The sequence below is a fragment of the Bubalus bubalis genome, chromosome 2 (assembly GCF_019923935.1).
Source record: "Bubalus bubalis isolate 160015118507 breed Murrah chromosome 2, NDDB_SH_1, whole genome shotgun sequence".
Taxonomy (NCBI): Eukaryota; Metazoa; Chordata; class Mammalia; order Artiodactyla; family Bovidae; genus Bubalus; species Bubalus bubalis.
Genome location: NC_059158.1, coordinates 148,620,793 through 148,644,781, shown reverse-complemented (window position 1 = coordinate 148,644,781; position 23,989 = coordinate 148,620,793). Strand labels below are relative to the sequence as shown.

Genomic DNA, 23,989 nt, shown 5'->3' with positions numbered 1-23,989 from the left:
CACTATGTTGAATGCACACAGAACTCAAACACATTCAGATCACAAACCATCTGTGCTTGGATGCTTCTGTCTATATAGTCTCATCCATGATTATATGAGCCATGTCTGTTTTGTGAGTTTATTGCAAGAATAAGTAAATGATGAATATTGACCAAAAATTTGAAGGAATAAGAAGTGTCAGATAAACTCAAGGCACAGTGCACTGGCTGGCAGGCAGCTTTCTGACCTGGAAACCTGCTGGATAAGAGGCCTGCTCTCAGATCCCTTCCAGAGCCTAGGACTCCATGACTGGTATTAGGAGTGATAGCATCCTTTACTCAAATTCTCTCTGATTTGCTGCTGTAGCTTCAAGGCTCAGAGATGCTGGGTCTTTCCAAAGGATAAAGGTGCAGCGTAGCTGCAGTTACCTGCTTAGCTGGATAAGCCTTTAATCATGGAAAGAAGGCTCCTAAAGAAGGAAATGAAAAAGCTCCTGTAAGTCTGATGGAAAATAGCTTACATTTATTGCACTGAGCATTTGGTGGGTTGTATGTCATAGATGGTCTGGATATTGGCAGAGGGGTTAAAAGCCTAGGGAAGAATTTGTTCCTGTGGTGTAGGAGACAGCCAGATGATCTGACCTCTGTCTCCTGTCCCGAGGGCCTCACATGTGGTGCAAAGCAGGATGCTAAATCTCTAGAGAGGATGTTTCTGCCAGCAGCATGCACAACTGAGACATCCCTACTCTAGAGCCTAGGATCTGAGCTGAGAGCTCCAGTCTGCGCTGGGCAGGGTATGCCTTTGAAAGGGTTCGACTAGTAAAAGATATGAGTGAGATTCCTGAAAAAATGTACCCAAGGGTGCAGCATTTACATTGCAGCTTCTGCTTCTTCTATTGTGAATCTTATCGGTTAAATAATTTATCTCTATTTTTTGCCATCCAAACTTCATTTTAAACACATAAAGAAAACATTAAGTTTTCCCATGGAAATTTTTTTCTCCTGTGGTAGCTTTTCATTTACTTGATACTTTGTTAAGAAGTTGGTGATAATCAAAGACCATATAAAAAGGGGAAAAAAGGTTATTATGGTTCTATTTCATGATTATAGGCATAACAATAATACACCTATTAAAAACATCATTATACTCCCCATTAAATATATTTTATCTGCCTACTAAGATAATTATCTTTTAACAAGTGCTTAAGAAATGCTGCAATATGAATTCACACATTTTACATGCATGTGTTTGGAGGTCAACATAATAAAGAACAAACCATAATTAGGAATGCCAATTCCTCTACATATCTCATCCAAAGAACTAGAATTTCAGAACTAATATAAATATAAACTTATAAATATACATATACATATATATGTGTGTGTGTATATGCTACTGGAGATCAGTGGAGAAATAACTCCAGAAAGAATGAAGGGATGGAGCCAAAGCAAAAAAATACCCAGTTGTGGATGTGACTGGTGATAGAAGCAAGGTCCGATGCTATAAAGAGCAATATTGCATAGGAACCTGGAATGTCAGGTTCATGAATCAAGGCAAATTGGAAGTGGTCAAACAGGAGATGGCAAGCGTGAACGTTGACATTCTAGGAATCAGCGAACTAAAATGGACTGGAATGGGTGAATTTAACTCCGATGACCATTATATCTACTACTGCAGGCAGGAATCCCTTAGAAGAAATGGAGTAGCCATCATAGTCAACAAAAGAGTCCAAAATGCAGTACTTCGATGCAATCTCAAAAACGACAGAATGATCTCTGTTCATTTCCAAGGCAAACCATTCAATATTACAGTAATCCAAGTAATGCTGAAGAAGCTGAAGTTGAACAGTTCTAAGAAGACCGACAAGACCTTTTAGAACTAACACCCAAAAAAGATGCCCTTTTCATTATAGGGAACTGGAATGCAAAAGTAGGAAGTCAATAAACACCTGGAGTAACAGGCAAATTTGGCCTTGGAATATGGAATGAAGCAGGGTGAAGGCTAATAGAGTTTTGCCAAGAGAACACACTGGTCATAGCAAACACTCTCTTCCAACAACACAAGAAAAGACTCTACACATAGACATCACCAGATGGTCAACACAGAAATCAGATTGATTATATTCTTTGCAGCCAAAGATAAAGAAGCTCTATACAGTAAGCAAAAACAAGACCGGGAGCTGACTGTGGCTCAGATCATGAGCTCCTTATTGCCAAATTCAGACTGAAATGCTCAAAGAAAGTAGGGAAAACCACTAGACCATTCAGGTATGACCTAAATCAAATCCCTTATGATTATAGAGTGGAAATGAGAAATAGATTTAAGGGACTAGAACTGATAGATAGAGTGCCTGATGAACTATGGACTGAGATTCGTGACATTGTACAGAAGACAAGCATCAAGACCATCCCCATGAAAAAGAAATGCAAAAAAGCAAAATGGCTGTCTGGGGAGGCCTTACAAATAGCTGTGAAAAGAAGGGAAGCGAAAAGCAAAGGAGAAAAGGAAAGATATAAGCATCTGAATGCAGAGTTCCAAAGAATGGCGAGAAGAGATAAGAAAGCCTTCCTCAGCGATCAATGCAAAGAAATAGAGGAAAACAACAGAATGGGAAAGACTAGAGATCTCTTCAAGAAAATTAGAGATACCAAGGGACTATTTCATGCAAAGATGGGCTCAATAAAGGACAGAAGTGGTATGGATCTAACAGAAGCAGAAGATATTAAGAAGAGGTGGCAAGAATACACAGAAGAACTGTACAAAAAAGATCTTCACGACCAAAATAATCACAATGGTATGATCACTGACCTAGAGCCAGACATCTTGGAATGTGAAGTCAAGTGGGCCTTAGAAAGCCTCACTACAAACAAAGCTAGTGGAGGTGATGGAATTCCAGTTGAGCTATTCCAAATCCTGAAAGATGATGCTGTGAAAGTGCTGCACTCAATATGCCAGCAAATGTGGAAAACTCAGCAGTGGCCACAGGACTGGAAAAGGTCAGTTTTCATTCCAATTCCAAAGAAAGGCAATGCCAAAGAATGCTCAAACTACTGCACAATTGCACTCATCTCACACGCTAGTAAAGTAATGCTCAAAATTCTCCAAGCCAGGCTTCAGCAATATGTGAACCGTGAACTTCCAGATGTTCAAGCTGGTTTTAGAAAAGGCAGAGGAACCAGAGATCAAATTGCCAACATCTGCTGGATCATTGAAAAAGAAAGAGAGTTCCAGAAAAACATCTATTTCTGCATTATAGACTATGCCAAAGCCTTTGACTCTGTGGATCACAATAAACTGTGGAAAATTCTGAAAGAGATGGGAATACCAAACCACCTGACCTGCCTCTTGAGAAACCAATGCAGGTCAGGAAGTAACAGTTAGAACTGGACATGGAACAACAGACTGGTTCCAAATAGGAAAAGGAGTACGTCAAGGCTGTATATTGTCACCCTGCTTATTTAACTTCTATGCAGAGTACATCATGAGAAATGCTTGGCTGGAAGAAGCACAAGCTGGAATCAAGATTGCTGGGAGAAATATCAATAACCTCAGATATGCAGATGACACCACCCTTATGGCAGAAAGTGAAGAGGAACTAAAAAGCCTCTTGATGAAAGTGAAAGTGGAGAGTGAAAAAGTTGGCTTAAAGCTCAATATTCAGAAAACGAAGATCATGGCATCTGGTCCCATCACTTCATGGCAAATAGATGGGGAAACAGTGGAAACAGCGGGTGACTTTATTTTTCTGGGCTTCAAAATCACTGCAGATGGTGACTGCAGCCATGAAATTAAAAGACACTTACTCCTTGGAAGGAAAAGTTATGACCAACCTAGATAGCATATTCAAAAGCAGAGACATTACCTTGCCAACAAAGGTCCATCTAGTCAAGGCTATGGTTTTTCCAGTGGTCATGTATGGATGTGACAGTTGGACTGTGAAGAAAGCTGAGCGCCGAAGAATTGATGCTTTTGAACTGTGGTGTTGGAGAAGACTCTTGAGAGTCCCTTGGACTGCAAGGAGATCCAACCAGTCCATTCTGAAGGAGATCAGCCCTGGGTGTTCTTTGGAAGGAATGATGCTAAAGCTGAAACTCCAGTACTTTGGCCACCTCATGCGAAGAGTTGACTCAATGGAAAAGACTCTGATGCTGGGAGGGATTGGGAGCAGGAGGAGAAGGGACGACAGAGGATGAGATGGCTGGATGGCATCACCAATTCGATGGACTTGAGTTTGTGTGAACTCCGGGAGTTGGTGATGGACAGGGAGGCCTGGCGTGCTGCGATTCATGGGGTCGCAGAGAGTTGGAACACGACTGAGCGACTGAACTGAACTGAACTGATATATATATATGTAGTTTAATTTTATCCAAAGAATCCATTTCAGTTCAGTTCAGTCACTCAGTCGTGTCTGACTCTGTGGGACCCCATGAATCGCAGCACGCCAGGCCTCCCTGTCCATCACCAACTCCCGGAGTTCACACAAACTCAAGTCCATCGAATTGGTGATGCCATCCAGCCATCTCATCCTCTGTCGTCCCTTCTCCTCCTGCCCCCAATCCCTCACAGCATCAGAGTCTTTTCCATTGAGTCAACTCTTCGCATGAGGTGGCCAAAGTACTGGAGTTTCAGCTTTAGCATCAGTCCTTCCAAAGAACACCCAGGGCTGATCTCCTTCAGAATGGACTGGTTGGATCCCCTTGCAGTCCAAGGACTCTCAAGAGTCTTCTCCAACACCACAGTTCAAAAGTATCAGTTCTTTGGCGCTCAGCTTTCTTCACAGTCCAACTCTCACATCCATACATTACTACTGGAAAAACCATAGCCTGGCTACTTTAAATAAAGTGTCTTGAAATTACAAAGCAAAACTTCAATAATTTTTATTAATCTAGAATAGCTTAATGACACAAAACAGCTTTAGAATCCAAAAGCAAATTTATCTCCAGCATAGGAACTTGCCCAAGGTGTTTGGTAAAGACCTTGACCAACAGAACTCTACTTATGTAACACTGTGAGATTGACATTGGAAACCCCAGAGTCTTTTTTCCTACATCCAGTCTCTCCTCCCAACTTTCCTAGGGTAGTACCCCTTTCTATTCTCGCCCAAGGCCCTTATTCTACTCTCCCCTTATTAAAAGTCCATTAGGGAAGGACCTGATAAGTATACACTAAAGTGGAATCACTAATACGTTTTTATGTCTAACCCTCCTAATGGTATTTGCATTCTAACGGGGGAAAAAAGCCTTCAAGCTAACTAACATATCTGTATGGCATATCATATATCTGGAAGTTATCAACTTTAGACATTCTGCCTGAATTTAGCAAGGACAGCAGGCGACTCTTCAAAGGAGGAGTCAAGGGCAGCAGGGGAATCTTCAAAGAGGGGGTCTCAATCCTTTTGGTTTTGTAATATCTGTTCTGCCTATTGAGGGTTTATCATACTCCCTGCTTTCCTGGAAATTCAGTTCTATGTGAGTTTTATTTGTTCATTATGGCTGGACACTTTAAATCTGCAGGGTTGCAGAATGGCTGTTTAAATCAAAATGAATATTGATTCAGCTACCAGAGCCATCGGTGACTTCTCTTGTATTTGGTGGAGGAGGGAGGAATTGGGGAGGAATCTTCAGCAGACCGTGATTCTGTGTCATTCCTGCTAGTTCAATCCTGCTCTCTTGTTTTTAAGGGGAGATTATATTGGCATCAGACTTCGGGAGAATGAGTTTGACCCAAAAGGAAGAAGGCAACTCACCTTTCTAGATGATATGGTAAAGAAAGGCATACTGCTGCGAATCACATCTGTGTCATATGTGTGTTACAGGGAGGAACAGGATCTAATGTCCATCATAAATGAGGCTAATCTTGATCCCCTTCCCCCAGAATTTCCTCTTTCTCATCTGTCATCCTAGGATTGTCCATGTGGTCTTTTCAACCCATTAAACTGAAAGCAAGAAGAATGAGAAAGTAAAAAGTCATGAGACTTTCGCTATTTATTTACTTTTATGAGAGAAAAGATAAAAAAAGCAAAATGAGTATACAATTAAAAGTATGACAGCCATGATGTTAAACGCCTTTTGATGAGATTAAACTACTATTGTAAAGTTCTCAAATGTCATAATTTGTTACTATTCATGGAGAAAACCAAGTAATTGAATAATCCTAAATTCCTGTTATTATACCTGTTGAAACTCAGATTCATGCTATGTAATCAAATTTACTTCACATGAATTAAAGAAGCTGTGAAGAGATCTAATTCAAAAGAGATTAGTAAGCCCTCAGCCTTTTTATGCTACCCATTTACTGTTCTTGCACTAATGAGGAGGCAGGACCACGTGTCTCCCCCTCCTCTCGCCCATCCCTGTCTGATTTCCCTGGTACTGAATGAGCAGTTAAGGAAGGTTTCATGTTCTAAACTACTTCTCTATGCATGTATTAAATAGAGAAATTAAATCGATTAGACAAGTGCTGGTCAAACTTTAATGAGGTCTTATTCCAAGACCTTTTTGATTCGGGAGGTCTGGGGTGGGGCTGGAGATGTGCCTTTCTAATGAGCAAACGGGTGATAACAGGTCTACCTCTCCAGGCATCAATCTTCCGATTAGGTTTTAACAAGTGAATTCTGCCTTTCTTTTTTTTCTCCCTTCCTTCCCTTCCTCCCTCCTTCCTTCCTTTTCTCTCTTTTTCTTTCTTTCTCTTTTCAGTTTGGTTCAGCCCCTGAAAGAAATAATTACATTGTTACACCTTTTAGAGAATGTTAAGATTACCTAGAACCTTGGAAATCATCTACAAACACAAAAACAAAACTGACCTTTCTTCGTCAAACTGAGAAGGAATGATTTGACAGATAAATGGTGAATACACTTAGAAATGACCGGGAAAATGTGGTCAATATGATAAGAATGAACTCTGACTTGGTCCTTAGCTTTTTAGCACATAGAAGACAAGTCACTTACCCAAGTCTACCTCCAGTTCCTTGCATCCCCTGGACCCTCTGCCTAGGAGGTCCTTCACCTATGGAAATTCTCCTCATCCTTCAAGCCCAGCTCTGCCGAAGCCTCTTTTATGAGTCTCTAGGGATTCCCCCAACTCATCAGGTGGACACACCTCCTCTGTGACCCTGGGAGCACATTTCTGATGTTACACCAAAATTAGAAATTGTTCTCTATGTCCCTCTTTCTCTACCTTCCCCTTTTTCTATTTTATAATTCAAGGAAGTTGAGGCCCAGAGAACAGCAATGGCTCACCCAAGGATATAGTACCATGAGTTGTTAGCAGTAACCTAGATTTGAACCCAGATTCCCTGATTCCCAATTTAGTATTTCATGGATCTATCAATCATTTCAGGCACGTCCACCCACCCACCCAACACACACACACACTTGTCTCGTGGGGGGTTAAATGTAATGCCGGAAGAACACTAGTTATTTCTATCTGAGCATCAGGTTACGGGACACAGCTGGTGATCCTCACTGTTGTGGACATGACAAAAGATTAGAACAGGCTTAGCAGTGCCATTGTCATTGCCAGGGTGAGCTTCAGTCAATGCCTTAGCCTGTTCCTTTGTTCTCTGTGCTCCCTGCTTCCAGGCACACTATGACTTGGCCATCAATGTTGCTTTGCAATGGCTGGATCACTCAGAAGACTTAACTTGGCTGGAGTGGGAGAAAGTGTAAGTTGAATACTCCTTGTTCCTTTTTTTTTTTTTTAAACGAGTAATGACAGAGGAAATTTATCACAAGGCACTCTGATTTGAAAATACTATGGAGTATTTGTCTCCAGCTGCTGCTGCTAAGTCACTTCAGCCATGTCCAACTCTGTGCGACCACAGAGGCAGCCCACCAGGCTCCCCCGTCCCTGGGATTCTCCAGGCAAGAACACTGGAGTGGGTTGCCATTTCCTTCTCCATGTCTCCAGCTAGAAACCTGAAAAAAATCTCACAGTCGTCAGTTTGAGGAAGTCTTATCCCTGCTTACATATTTTGCACCCCTGTGAATTGGTTTCGGTCAGACACAGATCTTTCTTGCGTAAGATGTTTTGTCTTAGAAATATAACTGTGCTTTATTGTGTACATGCCTTGATTTTTTAAAAAATGATCAGGTTTTTGGGTAAAGCTGCAATCTTTTCCCAAGGACCATCAAACATAACTTCTTAAGCATTTAACCAGATGTGTACCTGAGCTAGGCAGTTTGAATCACCACTGTTTTAATGCTTGCCGGGATTATTGGCATTTTCTCCCAAATGTGGGGCTTTCCAGGTGGCGATAGTGGTAAAGAACCAGCCTGCCGATACAGGAGGCATAAGAGACATGGGTTTGATCCCTGGGTCAGGAAGATCCCTTGGAGATGGAAATGACACCCACTCCATTATTCTTGTTTGGAAAAGCCTGGATGGAGGAGCCTGACAGGCTATGGTCCATGGGGTCATGGAAAGTTGGACATGACTGGGCGACTAACCACACCTGTATGTGCCAGGCAGACTCATTCAGCTAGAAAGAACATGAAACTGATGACGCCAGGATTGAATCCCTTGTTCAAGAGGCCAGTTGTTTTTTTTCTGCTCTGTTGCTTTAGAACACACACCTGGGGCTAAATGGTTGGATCAGTTAGTATTTAGTTGCAATAAGCAGAAAATCCAATTTGAATGGACTTCAGCAGGAAAAAATAAAAAAGAAAAGAAAAGGAGGAGAGATTTATTGCCTCTGTATCTGCAAAGTCCATGGGTAGAGTGGCATCAGGCATGGCTTAATTCAAAACTCAAACCAGGTCATCAGGATCTACCTCTTGGCTATTTCCTCTGAGTGGACACTATTTCTAGTTTTAGCCTACTTTATCACAACAGTCAGGCCAGGGGAGAATGGATTTTTAAAAAGCACAGAACTGTGTCTCAATGGCACTGTTTGCTCTGACTTATCTGGGGGTGGAGTGAGGGAGAGAACATGCTGGCTAAATTAGTCCACAGCGTGTTTTCCATCCTTGGAATCCTTGGAATCTAGGGGCATCATCACGCCCCTAGAAGCTTATATGGGGGGAAGCTTTATAGGCTTACACAGGGGGAAGGCAGTTACCCCCAGGCGATTGCCACAAGAACAGGAAAGGATATGGGTTGGTAAAACCACAATTGTCCACCATAGTGGCCACTCCTCTGGGGTTTGATACCTGTGGAAACATGGGTAGATGAGGGTAAATTCATCACCACTGTTGGAAGATTCAAAAGTCAGTGTATACTTTGCCGATGATGGATTAAGCATACCAGTTTTGTGAATAAATGCATAGCAAGCAGCCATTGGCTATTGTTTATTACTTATGATTATCATCACAACCTTGTCAAAAATTCTTGTTAAAAAGAACAAGAATAAACCCTCCATTCTTATTCATATTCCCCCTTAGGAAAATGTCATTTCGGGGTAGACCCATATATCCAAACCACAGAGAACGAGAAGCAATGATTTTATCATCTTATGCTGGAATCTTAATGGTAAGGAAAAGAATATTATTTGCATCTATGAAGATTTTGCATCTATAATGTGCATTTTATATTAAAGAATACTTATTTTATTTTTCAACCAATGTTTCTAAGTATTTAAAATTTATTGAAATTAAATTTTTCATTTTTAAAGGTTAATAAAAAGACTGACTTCTATATTATATTGTAAAAAAATATGTATTTAAGGGAAAAAATAACACATAAATAATTGATGTTAGGATACTCTGACTTATCCATTTATTTTAAAGTTATTTATCTGGTGCCCATGCTCTCCAGGCAAGGTACTGAATGTGCAGGAGCTGTAATAGTTTTATTTTACAATAAAAGAAAAGTCATGATATGATAATATATTTTTGTTATTATTTTGTTGTTTAACAGAACAGTATCCCAATTGAGGAAGTCTTTAAAATTTATGGGGCTGGCTCTTCTTCCAGTTCTGGTGCTGCCAAGGTAAGGATGACCTGAGACTATCAACATAATGGAATTTTAGAGAGAATTTCTTTATTTTATAAATTGATAGTATTGTATTTTCAGGCATGAAATAACAGCTTCATATCAAAATATATAAAACCAAATGTAATTATACCTTGCTGCTGCTACTGCTACTAAGTTGCTTCAGTCGTGTCTGACTCTGTGCAACCCCATAGATGGCAGCCCACCAGGCTCCCCCGTCCCTGGGATTCTCCAGGCAAGAACACTGGAGTGGGTTGCCACTTCCTTCTCCAATGCATGAAAGTGAAAAGTGAAAGTGAAGTCACTCAGTCGTGTCCGACTCTTAGTGACTCCATGGACTGTAGCCTACCAGGCTCCTCCGTCCGTGGGATTTTCCAGGCAAGAGTACTGGAGTGGGTTGCCATTGCCTTCTCCTACTTGAATAATAAATCTAAGATGCTTTCACTACATAGAGGCCTATACTCATAATAGCAAATGCATTTTATTAATTCATAAATAGAGGCAGCCACTTGAGCAGCTTAAAGTCTAGATGCTGTCTCTGTTCTGCATTAACAAAAGTTCTCACTTACACTTTTCATAATATGGGTCTGGCAAATCCAAGTGCTCCTCTTGTATGATGTACCATAACTTCTAGAACTAGGACAAGATCTGCAATGTTCATTCTCATGAGAAATTATCTAGTTTACTGCTGCCACATTTCTCCTTTCCACAAGACTGCTTGGAATTCAGTCCAGTTGAAGTACTAAAGATCAGGGAGTCCAGGTTGAGTTCTGACTGTGTCCCTTCCCGTCTTTGGGTTTCCATATACTAATCTTGAAAAATAGAAAACAAATAGCCCAGAGTATTCTGAATTATCTTTACTATTAGTTCAGGTTTTGCTATTTATGAATATATAAACATTTACTAAACATTTGAAATATAGGCTTCTATTTAGAGGTGAACTGATGATCCCTTTGCCTTTGGAAAACCTCTAGAAAAGAGAAGAAGAAGAAAGGGCAGATGGGGTGGGCAGGGTCGGGCAGCGGTGTGGAGTGGGAGGAAGTCAGGGAGGGAAGCCAGGAGAACCCACACAAGGCCTTCTGCTCCCACTTTCACTTCCCTTGTCCCCACCAGGGTTTGGAAGGGAGGCCAGGGCAGGGGCAGGGCTGCGGCCACAGGAACACCACCTGCCTTGCTGTCTTACCTGCAGACCATTCTGCAAACAGTGGGGTCATATAAAGTCAGGAGTCTACCAGGGCCACCTTAGGACTCCTGCATTTACTCAGAAGTATCATAACTGAATCCAATGGTCCTCTCACCTTAGTCCATATGTAAGCTGGCCTGGTCTTGAGACTCAAATTCCCTGGATTATGGAGGAAATCAGCACCCCCTCTCTGATCTCTCTGGTTTCAACTCTTCCATTCATTCATTCATTTGTTATAGTCGTAGGTGCAGGGATACAAGGGTGGGTAAGTCTGAAAAAATCACTTTCTCATAGATTTCATATCTCATATTGGAGCTGACATGCTTCCTTGGTTGAGGTATAAGCCACCCCAAGACTGATGCTCCTCAGACACCAAGCTCTTCTTGGCTTTTGAAGAAAGACTACTTTTTTTTGTTTTCTTAGAGAGTCAAGCAAACCACACTGCTTTAATCCTGTTTGATTTTTTTCCTGCAGATTTCTCACTTCTAGGATTTCCCCTATTTGGGCTTTCCTTTCAAACCACCCCCTTCAACACATACATATAAATATCTGAGCCCAAGTCCCTCTGTTTCAGACATTGTGTTTTCTTCCCTTCATCTTCTTTGCCTAGCAGAGGATAAAGGCAGGCGGTAGGCAGATCTAGTTGCTTGGTCTCAACTCAAGTGACCAGAGGACAAATATGGAAAATCACATCCTGGAAGGAATGGCACCATGAAGCCCTCCAGTCTTAGAAGGGTTATCTATCAAGCAGGTTTGCAAACATGGCTGTTCAAGTAGCTTGGATAAACCAGATTCATTAAAGAGGCCAAAATGGAGGGGAGTGGGGAAGGATAAATTAGGAGTTTGGGATTAAAATATACACATTAATATATATAAAATCAATAACTAACAAGGACCTACTATATAGCACAGGGAACTATATTCAATATCTTGTAGCAACCTATAAGAAAAGAACCTAAAAAGAATATAAATATATGTGTATGTGTGTGTATATATATATATATGTATGTATGTATATACCTATAGGGAAGCTGAAGTGGTACCCTCTGCATATCTGAGGTTGTTGATTTCTCCCAGCAATCTTGATTCCAGCTTGTGGTTCATTCAGCCTGGCATTTTGCATGATGTACTCTGCAAACATGTCGGGCTGGATGAATTACAAGCTGGAATCAAGATAGGTGGGAGAAACATCAACAACCTCAGATATGCGGATGATACCACTCTAATGGCAGAAAGTGAAGAGGAACTAAAGAACCTCTTGATGAGGGTGAAGGAGAAGAGTGAAAAAGCCAGTTTAAAACTAAATAGTGAAAAAACTAAGATCATGGCATCCGGCCCCATTGCTGCATGGCAAATAGAAGGGGAAAAGGTGGAAGTGGTGACACAGTTTCTTTTCTTGGGCTCTAAAATCACTGGGTTGGCGACTGCAGCCATGAAATCAGAAGACACTTGCTTCTTGGCAGGAAAGCTTTGAGAAACCTGGACAGTGTGCTGAAAGGCAGAGACATCACTCTGTTGACAGAAGTCTGTAAAGTCAAGGCTATGGTCTTACCAGTGGTCACATATGGTTGTGAGAGCTGGATGGTAAAGAAGGCAGAGCACCAAAGAATTGATTCCTTCGAACTGTGGTGCTAGAGAGGACTCCTAAGAGTCCCTTGGACAGCAAGGAGATCAAACCAGTCAATCCTAAAGGAAATCAACCCTGAATTCTCACTGGAAGGACTGATGCTGAAGCTGAAGCTCCAGTATTTTAGTTATCTGATGCAAACAGCTGACTCACTGGAAAAGACCCAATGCTGGGAAAGATTGAGAGCAGAGGAAGAGGGCATCAGAGGATGAAATTGCTGGATGGCATCACTAGTGCAATGGACATGAACTTGGGCAAACTCCAGGAGATGGTGAGGGACAGGGAAGCCTTGAGTGCTGCAGTCTATGGGGTCGCAAAGAGTCGGACACTACCGGGTGACTGAATAAAAACAACAACAACTCTGCATATATATTAAATAAACAGGGTGACAATATACAGCCTTGACATACTCCTTTCCTAATTTTGAACCAGTCAGTTGTTCCATGTCCAGTTCTGTTTGTCCACTAAAAAGATGCACAATGTAAGAATTGTGAGTTAAGTTTTATTGGGGGCAAATGAGGACTGCAGCCCAGGAGACAGCACCTCAGATAGCTCTGAGAGACTGCGCCAAAGAGGTAGTGGGGGAAGGTCAATATATAAGATTTTGGTGAAGGGGGAGTTCAATGCAATCAAATGTTTACTTTACAAAAGATTTCTGCTAGTCAAGAGGAGCTGATGTCTCCATGAAAAGATTTAGTGCTTTTCTAGATATAAAGAGATGTCAGGATTGGGATCATGAAATCAGTTCCTAAAAATATCTATCTAAAGACCTGTACCACCAGTTTCTCTGAAGCACAGAGTGCTTCACTCTCCACCCTTGAACTCCCTTCAGGGTGTGTCGAAGTTCAACAGCTGCAGCAACACAGGGTTCAGTCTCCGCAGAGGTAGATGGCAAATGCCCTTGGCAAGTGCCAATTTGTAGTTGACAACATAGACTACATAATGACCAGCTCTGAAGGAAAATAAATCATATCCTCAGAAAGGGGGTTTTGTCAAACTCAAGTTCAAGTGCCTGATACCAAGTGAGGTCAAACAACCAAAACATCAGAGTTTGGAGCAGAGATAGGTTTATTACAGGGCCAAGAAAGGAGAACAGGGCAGTTTATGCTTAAAGACCCAAACTCCCCATGGGTTTCAGGGAAGAAGCTTTTATAGGCAAAATTTGGAGGATCAGGCTCCAGGGTGTGGAGCCTAAACTCTAAACTCTATCAGCCTCGATTTCATTTGTAGAAGCAGGAGCCAGAAGCTGGGATTGCTATGGGAAATGAGGTGAGTTACATCAGTAAAGCCCTTAGTGGTTGGCATCTGGTAACCTCAAAACAATAGCTATGGTTAAGGTTCTTGTACTCGGAGGGTTGGGGGTGTATCTGATTCCCTCCATATTCCTCTAAATCAGGGTTTCTCAACATTTTGAACCAGATAATTTGTGTGTAGGGGGTAGAGTTGGGGCTGTTTAGTGCATTGTGAGCTGTTTAGCAGAATTCTTGGCTTCCACCTGAAACTGTTTACCTCAGATCAGGACTTGAACTCATCTGCTGGGACTCGAACCCAGCCAAAACCCTGCTTGGGACTCTAACCCACATGGCTGGGACTAGAATCCAGCCAAAACCTGGTTTTGAACTCTAACCCGTATGGCTAGAACTTGAACCCAGTCAAAACCCACAGTACCTGGTTTCAGGACCTAATGAAGCTCAGGTTTTTGATGTCTCATCTCAGAAAGAATCCAGTGAGAGACAAAGTGATAGGTAAGAAGTAGATTTATTTAGAGAGAAGCACACTCCACAGACAGAATGTGGGCCATCGCAGAGGGTAAGTACAGCCGCCTTGAAATGTGGTGTGGTTAGTTTTTATGGGTTGGTAATTTCATAAGCTAATGAGTGGTAGGATTACTCTAACTATTTTGGGGAAGAGTGGAGAATTCCAGGAATTGGGCCACCCCCCACCTTTTAGTCCTTTGATGGTTCCTTGGAACTGCATATAATCACGATGGTCTGATCACATACCTAGAGCCAGACATTCTGAAATGCGAAGTCAAGTGGGCCTTAGGAAGCATCACTACAAACAAAGCTACTGGAGGTGATGGAATTCCAGTTGAGCTATTTCAAATCCTAAAAGATGATGCTGTCAAAGTACTGCATTCAATATCCCAGCAAATTTGGAAAACTCAGCAGTGGCCACAGGACTGGAAAAAGTCCGTTTTCATTCCAATCCCAAAGAAAGGCAATGCCAAAGAATGTTCAAACTACCACACAATTGCACTCATTTCACACGCTAGCAAAGTAATGCTCAAAATTCTCCAAGCCAGGCTTCAACAGTACATGAACCATGAACTTCCAGATCTTCAAACTGGATTTAGAAAAGCCAGAGGAACCAGAAATCAAATTGCCAACATCCGTTGGATTACCAAAAAAGTAAGAGAGTTCTAGAAGAACATCTATTTCTGCTTTATTGACTATGCCAAAGCCTTTGACTGTGTGGATCACAACAAACTGGAAAATTCTTCAAGAGATGGGAATACCAGACCACCTGACCTGCCTCCTGAGAAATCTGTACTCAGGTCAAGAAGCAACAGTCAGAACTGGACATGGAACAACAGACTGGTTCCAAATCAGGACAGGAGTATGTCAAGGCTGTATATTATCACCCTGCTTATTTAACTTATATGCAGAGTATATAATGAGAAATGCTGGACTGCATGAAGCACAAGCTGGAATCAAGATTGCTGGGAGAAATATCAATAACCTGAGATATGCAGATGACACCACCCTTATGGCAGAAAGTGAAGAAGAACTAAAAAGCCTCTTGATGAAAGTGAAAGAGGAGAGTGAAAAAGTTGGCTTAAAGCTCAACATTCAGAAAACTAAGATCATGGTATCTGGTTCCATCACTTCATGGCAAATAGATGGGGAAACAATGCAAACAGTGAGAGACTTTATTTTTTGGGATCCAAAATCACTGCAGATGGTGACTGCAGCCATGAAATTAAAGGCGTTTGCTCCTTGAAAGAAAAGTCATGACCAACCTAGACAGCACATTAAAAAGCGGAGACATTACTTTGCCAACAAAGGTCTGTCTAGTCAAAGCTTTGGTTTTTCCAGTGGTCATGTGAAACTTGAACTATAAAGAAAGCTGAGCACCAAAGAATTGATGCTTTTGAACTGTGGTGTTGGAGAAGACTCTTGAGAGTCTCTTGGACTGCAACGAGATCAAACCACTGAATCCTCAAGGAAATCAGTCCTGAATATTCATTGGAAGGACTGATGCTGAAGCTGAAACTCCAATACTTTGGCCACCTGATGCAAAGAACTGACTCATTTGAAAAAACCCTGATGCTGGGAATGATTGAAGGCAGGAGGAGAAGGAGACAACAGAGGATGAGATGGTTGGATGGCATCACCGACTTGATGGACATGAGTTTGAGTAAGCTCCAGGAGTTGGTGATGGACAGGGAGGCCTGGTGTGCTGCAATCCATGAGGTCGCAAAGAGTCAGACATGACTGAGCGACTGAAGTGAACTGAACTGGAACTGCATGGCACCCCTGGGTGTGTTATTTAGCTTGCTGATTGAGGATCAAGGTCTAGTTGAAGTTGACTTGTCTGCTATCTTGGACCTATTTGATTGTAATCAGTTTATGCTGTGTCCTCAGGCTATGTCATTCTTTCAAAAGTTGTGCCCTGCCCCCTTCCCTCCTCTTACCCATTAGATGCCAATAGCTTCCCATGCCTGCCCCTTGATGTGACATCTAAAAATGTCTTTCAGTGTTGCCATGTATCCCCTAAGAGGCAAAAATCACAGCTAGTTAAGGACCACTTCTCTAAACATTCAAAAATCAAAGAGCTCATCAAGCATCCACTGTATTATTAAGACATGTTGTTGTTGTTTAGTTATGTGTCTGACTCTCTGTGACTCCATGGACTGTAGCCCTCCAGGCTCCTCTGTCCATGGGATTTCCCAGGCAAGATGATTGGAGTGGGTTGCCATTTCCTTTTCTAGGGGATCTGTCTGACCCAGCGATCAAACCTTCATTTCCTATACTGGCAGGCGAATTCTTGACCACTGAGCCACCAGGGAAACCCCTTACTAAAACATAAACTTTGCCTACTTTAGATAAATTATCACAAAGGGTATGATATGATTTCAGCTACAGATACAAGCATCTGAGGGTCCTCTACCCTGTGGACCTCACAAGGTCCTCCCTGCCTCCAGGACGCCAGCTCAGGCCTTTCCTTGCAGCTGCACATCAGCTCTATGCAGGTACCTTCCTCTACATCTTAAACAAGGAGTTACCAGGCCCTCTTAATGAACACATAGTATTTCAAAGATTAAATTGTGAGAGTGACTTTAAAACAGTCCTTAAGAGTCTAACATAATTTTTAAAAATTGGATTTGTATAGAACAGTCTTTTGGACTCTGTGGGAGAGGGCGAGGGTGGGATGATTTGGGAGAATGGCACTGAAACATGTATATTATCATATGTGAAATGAATCGCCAGTCCAGGTTCGATGCTTGAGACAGGGTGCTTGGGGGTGGTGCGCTGGGATGACCCAGAGGGACGTTATGGGGAGCGAAGTAGGAGGGGGGTTCAGGATGGGGAACATACGTATACCCGTGGCGGATTCATGTCGATGTATGGCAAAATCAATGCAATATTGTAAAGTAATTAGCCTCCAATTAAAAGAAATAAATTTATATTTAAAAATAAAAAAATAAACAAAAACTGGATTTAACTACAAGGTGGGGTAGTTTAAAAAAAATAGTTGATAAAGTTCTTTTTTAATGGCTGCATGTGTATGAATAAACTGATTCCTCCAGATACAGTGTCTCCTAAGCAACAGCTAAAATCCTTCCCAAGCAAAAGCTTAAAGCCCTGTTGAACACTAATCAGATTATGTAGAATTTTTGGCCGCTAGAACTGGCCACTTGGGGCTTCCCAGTTGGCACTAGTGGAAACGAACCCTCCTGCCAATGCAGGAGACATAAGAAACACAGGTTCAAACCCTGGGCTGGGAAGATCCCCTGGAGAAGGGCACGGCGACTCACTCCAGTATTCTTGCCTGGAGAACCCCATGGAGAGAGGAGCCTGCTGGCTGCAGTCCGTGGGGTCACACAGAGTGGGACACGACTGAGTGAGTTAGCGTGCACCACACGGGTACTGTGTGGGCTGATAGCTTTTTTTCAGGACTATCTGCTGCCACCTGGTGACAGAAAGCCATCAAGGACCCAGAATTGTTCAATTCTGTTAATACAATACAAGCTTCTAGTTCTACTCCTGAGAGGGAATTTTTTTGCTGACAGGGAGCCGTTTTTCTGCTGAGAAACTTGGACCCATAGGAGAAAAAAAAATTAAGAACTTCACATGTGATGATTATTTGCAGTTGAAAATGAAGGTGGTGAAGGTGTTAGTCGCTCAGTTGTGTCTGCTGTTTGTGATCCCATGGACTGTAGCCCATCAGGCTCCTCCATCCATGGTATTCTCCATGGATGAAGAATACTGGAGTGATCTGAAGTTAGATTCAGATACATGTAAGAGATTCTACGCATTTTCAAACTGAAGGAAAAGGAGCATAAACCTTCCTTTGACAAATAAAGCAAGCAACAGAAATATTCTGCAGTTCCATTTGACAGAAAAAGAGGGGAAAAGGAAAAGGAGGTAAAGAGTGAAACACTGGACAGAAAGAGGAAAAAGACAGACAGGTAACTAGAGAATATCAGAATCTCTTCTTTCCTCCTCTCTTCATGAAGCCACACCACAGTGTCTGACCACCCATCACTCCTCTTCACTCAAACTTGCATCCAAAATTCAAAGCAAGCTCTTCAGAGACCAACAGACCGGTGTCCAGTCCCAACTCTGTTACTCCCTAGCTGAGTAGTACGATGAAGGTATCAATCAGTAACTTTGAAGGGAAAAAAAAAAAGAACATATGGCTAACTCTAGGTTTAGGACTTCAATGTTATCCTACTTGTAAAATAATTTTTCTTATAAACCACAGAGAGAGCTACATTAACTGCTTGCATAAGTTATCAATTATCAGGAGTCACAGGATATGTGAACTGGAAGTGACCTTTAAAATACTCGGGTTTTTTCTTCCCCAGTGGACAGGGAAACTAAAGCATGAAAGGCCTGTCTTTTTATTTTTTGGCTGCATCACTGGGCTTGTGGGATCTTAGTTCTCTGGAATGTAGGCCACAGCATGAAAGTGCCAAGTTCTAACCACTGGACAACAAGGAATTCGAAATGCATCAAGACGCTGTGCAAGCCAGATTTCTTTCTTACACAAGGCATGTATCATCCTGCAGGGATGTTATCACACCTATCTTTGCTAAACACAGATACAAAGCCTCCTTTTAATTACTTTCTTTGTTCTCGGTCATCTTTCGGAATAGATTACATGCTTCTTGAGATTTTGTGTGTCATGCATGGTTTGGTTGATCAGTCGTGTCTGACTCTTCATGACCCCATGGACTGCAGCCTGCCAGACTCCTCTGTCCATGGGACTATCCAGGCAAGACTACTGGAGTGGGTTGCTTTTTCCTTCTTCAGGGGATCTTCTTGAACCAGGGATAGAACCCAGGTCTCCCACATTGCAGGCAGCTTCTTTACCATCTGAGCCAACTCAGCTGGTAAAGAACCTGTCTGTAATTCAGGAGACCCCAGTTTGATTTGATCTTCCCCAGTAGGGAAGATCCCCTGGAGAAGGGATAGGCTACCACTCCTGTACTCATGGACTTCCCTGGTGCTCAGATGGTAAAGAATCTGCCTGCAGTGAAGGAGACCTGGGTTCGATCCCTGGGTTGGGAAGATCCTCTGGAGGACAACAGGGCAACCCACTCCAGTATTCTTGCTTCTTGAGGTTAGAAGCCATCATTCATGCTTATATTTAATTCTTTACAAGGCTGGATATGACACAAACTCTCAATAAATACACTTACCATTTCAATAAAAGCCTGAGGTCAGGAACTTCCCTAGTAATCTTCTCCTTCCAGTGCAGGGGGTTAAGGTTCTAGCCTTGGTTGGGGGGCTAAGATCCCACAAGCCTCGTGTCTAAGAAACCAAAACATAAAACAGAAACAATATTGTAAAAAATTCAATAAGAACTTCAAAAATGGTCCACATTAAAAAAAAAAAAAGACTGAGATCAAATCTAGACGGGCCCAGCTGAGGAGACTATAAACCGTTCCATCTATAAAGAGAACATTTATTGTATAATCCATGTTTTCTGTCCTCTCTGTCTGAAGCGATGGTTGCCTAATGACTTGTTAGCACAACCTGTTGTTTAGTTGATTCAATTTGTCACAATGTATGATGAACCTGGTTATCTAATAGTTTATTGTTCTTTTCTCCTCACTCAGCCCTGGAAAGGCAGGAACCTTGTCTGTCTTACCAACCACAGCTTCCTAAAACAGGGCCTGCCTTCCATAGTGCTCACTAGAAACTTATTGCGTGAATGAAAGACTGACGAGACAGTCCTAACCTTGAGTTTCCAATGCGGTGCAATGGACTGTGGGTTATTAACTATCACCACTGGGGGTGTTCTATGTGTTAATGTGCTTTGCATTCACAGATGAGTGAGTCCATAATTTGGCCTTAGGATGGGTTAGGAGGGTGCCAGCAAGGAAGCAGGAAGCTGGGGAGACAACTAGACCAGTTTCTCAGAAAAGGTGATATTTGAGCCACATCTTAAAGGAAAAGTAGGTGCCTTGAGGCAAAAGAGGAAGAAAAGGCTATTCCAGGTAAAGGGAGCCACCTGAAGAGCACAGTTTTGTGAAAGACCATTCTAGGCAAAGAATGGCCACCAAAGGCAGCACGGAAAGGCGCATGACCCACGGAAGATGATCCTCAACTGCTAGTCATGTGTCAGGAAGATGGGTCGGGGAGACAGGCCAAGTCTTGAGACAAGTGCTATAACCAACAGCTGCTTACAGCACAAAGTGGGTACAGCTTTTAAAAGTAGGTCTGTTTTCCTTTCAGGTACCCCGAGCTCCACCCCTCCGCCTCTCCTTGCACCCTTTTGCCATGTTAACAGCACCCAAAGCCGCAGAATATGCCAGCAAACAGAGTAAGCCTGTTTACTTCTGTATCTTAGAGAAATTTAAGTAAAACTCAGAGATACACGTACAAAGTGAGGTCAAAGTTGTTCTGGTAATAACATCTTTCTGTCTGGGGGAATTTAAAAGAATCAGGAATGTTTATGACTTGATTTCCCTTCTGAAATCAGGGAAGTCATTTCTCAGACCTTTTGTTGGTGGAAGCAGAGGACTCTAGCAGGGAAGAATCTAAAACCAAGGGTGGACTTATTTTAAAAAATAGTTTAATACAGATATGACTACCTCATGCATCCCTAGGTGTCAAGCTAAGAAGGGCAGCAATGAACAAAAATACCACCAGCAGTTCTACAAGGAAAGCAAATGCCATGGAATGGAAATCATCAAAAAATTTATCTTTGGACATACAGCCGAAGGACAAAGTAGGTCTAAACATGCAAATTGAACCAAACTGATACCAGGTGTTTGGGGAGTACTTATAGTTAAAAGTCTAGCCCTTTGGGTGTTAGATGTTCTGGCTTTGAAACTAAAGCCCATTATTTATCAGCTGTGTGACTTTAGGCTAGTTGCTTAACTTGTCTGGGCCTTAAGTTTCCTTCTCTGTAAAATGGGAAGAACAATGGTACTTACCTCTTAAGGTCGCTGAATAATTAACTGATATTATGGGTCTTAAGGAATTAAAACCAAGTTAACTCCTAAATATTGACCATTATTATCTTTTCATCATTTAAGAAATACTAACCACAGTTAACCAACTAGTATTCTGTTGATTCAAGTAAAAGTGTTGAGGAGAGAATCTGTGTTCATATCTTATGCTTGGTCCCTTTCTTACTAACAAGAATTTTATCTTTGCCTGCTTTGTGTATCTGCTGTTTCTGCCTTGCCTATCTGGTTGCTTAGACATTTATGTTGCAGACTTCAGATAATGGTCAGGGATGGACAAGGCTGGAAGGGAAGGAGAAAGCAAGGAGGGTTCTTTGACATTCCAACACTGTGTTCTCAATTATAATGTACAAAGTGAAAAGGAAAATTTTAAAGTCAGAGAGACCAAGGTGGTCAATATATTAAAAGCAGGGAGAGAATCAGAAAAGTCGTTTAGGCTTGGGGGAAGGGGTGGCTGGGATATTTTAGGATTTTGTTGAATGAGAGACTCTGGGTCAGCTGGAGGTTTTAAGGTAGGAAAGGGAAAGAGGAATTTTGAAAACAGAATCACTAGGTTCTGAATTGAGCTTGCTTCAGGAAATACAGGGGCTTCCCTAATGGCTCAGCAGGTAAAGAATCCACCTGCAACCCAAGAGACACAGGAAATGTGGGTTCAATCTCTGAGCAGGGAATGATCCTCTGGAGGAAAAAGTGACAACCCACTCCAGTGTTCTTGCTTGAAAAATCTCATGGATAGAGGAGCCCAGTGGGCTGCAGTCCAAAGGGTTGCAAAGAGTCAGACATGACTGAGTTACTGAGCATTCAAGAAACACAAGTGAAAATTTTAATTCCTTTTTATGTGGCTTGGTTGCTACACTATGCATTTTTAAATGTGAATCTCTCAGTAGGCTGAGTCACACAGGGCTCAGGATTTGTTCAGGTTTTCTGAGGCCAACTATTGACTGATTAGAAATATAATCTTATCATAGCAAATCATAGCTTTAAGAACTGCCTGAAATCTTTGGTCATATTGAAAGTGAAAGTGAAGTCGCTCAGTCGTGTCCGATTCTTTGCGACCCCACAGACTGTAGCCTACCAGGCTCTGTGCATGGGATTTTCCAGGCAATAGTACTGGAGTGGATTGCCATTTCCTTCTCCAGGGGATCTTCCCAACCCAGGACTCGAACCAGGGTCTCCCGCATTATAGATAGACGCTTTACCGTCTGAGCCACCAGGGAATATTACGCCTTTAATATGTGTTATTCTAGTAGCGGAACAACAATGTTATTAGGAAATATTTACAAAATATTTAGTTTTCCTTTAAAGACATTTGCTATAATGAGATTTGGGTTTCCCCGGTGGCTCGACGGTAAAGAATCTGCCTGTAATGAAGGTTCAATCCCTGGGTCAGGAAGATCCCCTGGAGGAGGAAATGGCTTTATTCTTGCCTGGAAAGTACCATGGACTGAGGAACTTGGCAGACTACAGTCCATTGGTTTGTGAAAGAGTTGGACATGACTTAGCGACTAAACAACAAATAATAATGAGACTTGAAGATATAGCTTTTCTAGAACCATATCTTTGTTACTGAAGATCTTTTTGAAGTAGATCTACTTTTTGAAGTAGGTAATAATTTTAAAAATATGAGTTTGGGAATAGCAAACTTTGCATGCTTAGTTGCTTAGTTGTGTCCAACTCTTTGCGACCCCATGGACTGTAGCCTGCCAGGCTCCTCTGTCCATGGGGATTCTCCAGGCAAGAATACTGGAGTGGGTTGCCATGCCCTCCTCCAGGGGATCTTCCCAACCCAGGGACTGAACCTAGGTCTCCGGCATTTCAGGCGAATTCTTTACTGTCTGAGCCACAAGGGAAGTCCTAGCAAACTTTAGGAAATAAAACAGAACACAGAAAATAAGAAAACAGTAACAACTCCAGAAATCACACACACACACACACACACACACACACACACACACACACGCACACTAGTAATCAAGACTTTAAGCTTAATCATGAAAAAACAGATCTCTGAAACAGTGGTTTCAGAGGCTCATCTATGCACCCTATGTCCGGAAGATCTAGCTCTCAAGATTATTCATTGGAATGTTATTTTGAAAATATAATTTCGTTCCCTGTATGTTTTCTTTCATAACCATTGAAGACTGTTGGCTTCTTGATGGAAGCAGATCTTTTATTCCCTTATTATTTCCCACATGGATGTAAAGTGCTTTGTAGGCAGTAGATATTTAGTAGTTATTGCTGATTAGTGAATTAGCAGTAAGTGAATGGTCCTTAGTTGAGTGTGCTCAAATCACTGTGCCCTGTCCATACTGATTGAGAGGCTCGTTTCTGGGGACCAGCTTTTCCCATAGGTTAACTGATGCTTGTAAACCCAGGCATGTCAACAGAATAAGTGTCCATCTTGCAGTAAGGCCAGATCCTGAGATGAGTCCCTCTTACACGGCCCCTTCTTGATAACTAAGCAGCAAAAACCACATTTGTGAGGGCTTTTCATGCTTTATTGTTGATATTTGTGTACTTCAGGCATCTTTTCCAACTCTTGGGTAATGTACTTTCCAAATGA

General features: G+C 42.0%; 1 protein-coding gene across 5 annotated transcripts in view; it reads left to right on the top strand.

Annotated features, from left to right (window-relative positions):
- The first annotated feature begins 340 nt into the window (after positions 1–340).
- Positions 341–23,989, top strand: part of LOC102411974 (gamma-crystallin A) — a 29,939-nt gene continuing 6,290 nt past the window's right edge. For 3 of the 5 annotated variants that reach the window (XM_025278120.3, XM_006044594.4, XM_006044595.4), the window contains exons 1-7: positions 341–474; positions 5,660–5,741; positions 7,560–7,642; positions 9,360–9,447; positions 9,835–9,906; positions 20,690–20,777; positions 21,064–21,185. In XM_025278120.3, coding sequence (XP_025133905.2) covers positions 434–474; positions 5,660–5,741; positions 7,560–7,642; positions 9,360–9,447; positions 9,835–9,906; positions 20,690–20,777; positions 21,064–21,185 — 576 coding nt within the window. In that variant the 5' untranslated portion in view covers positions 341–433. Of the gene's footprint in view, positions 475–5,659; positions 5,742–7,559; positions 7,643–9,359; positions 9,448–9,834; positions 9,907–20,323; positions 20,778–21,063; positions 21,186–23,989 lie in introns of those variants that run through there. The other 2 variants (XM_025278125.3, XM_025278124.3) reach the window with 2 other exon arrangements.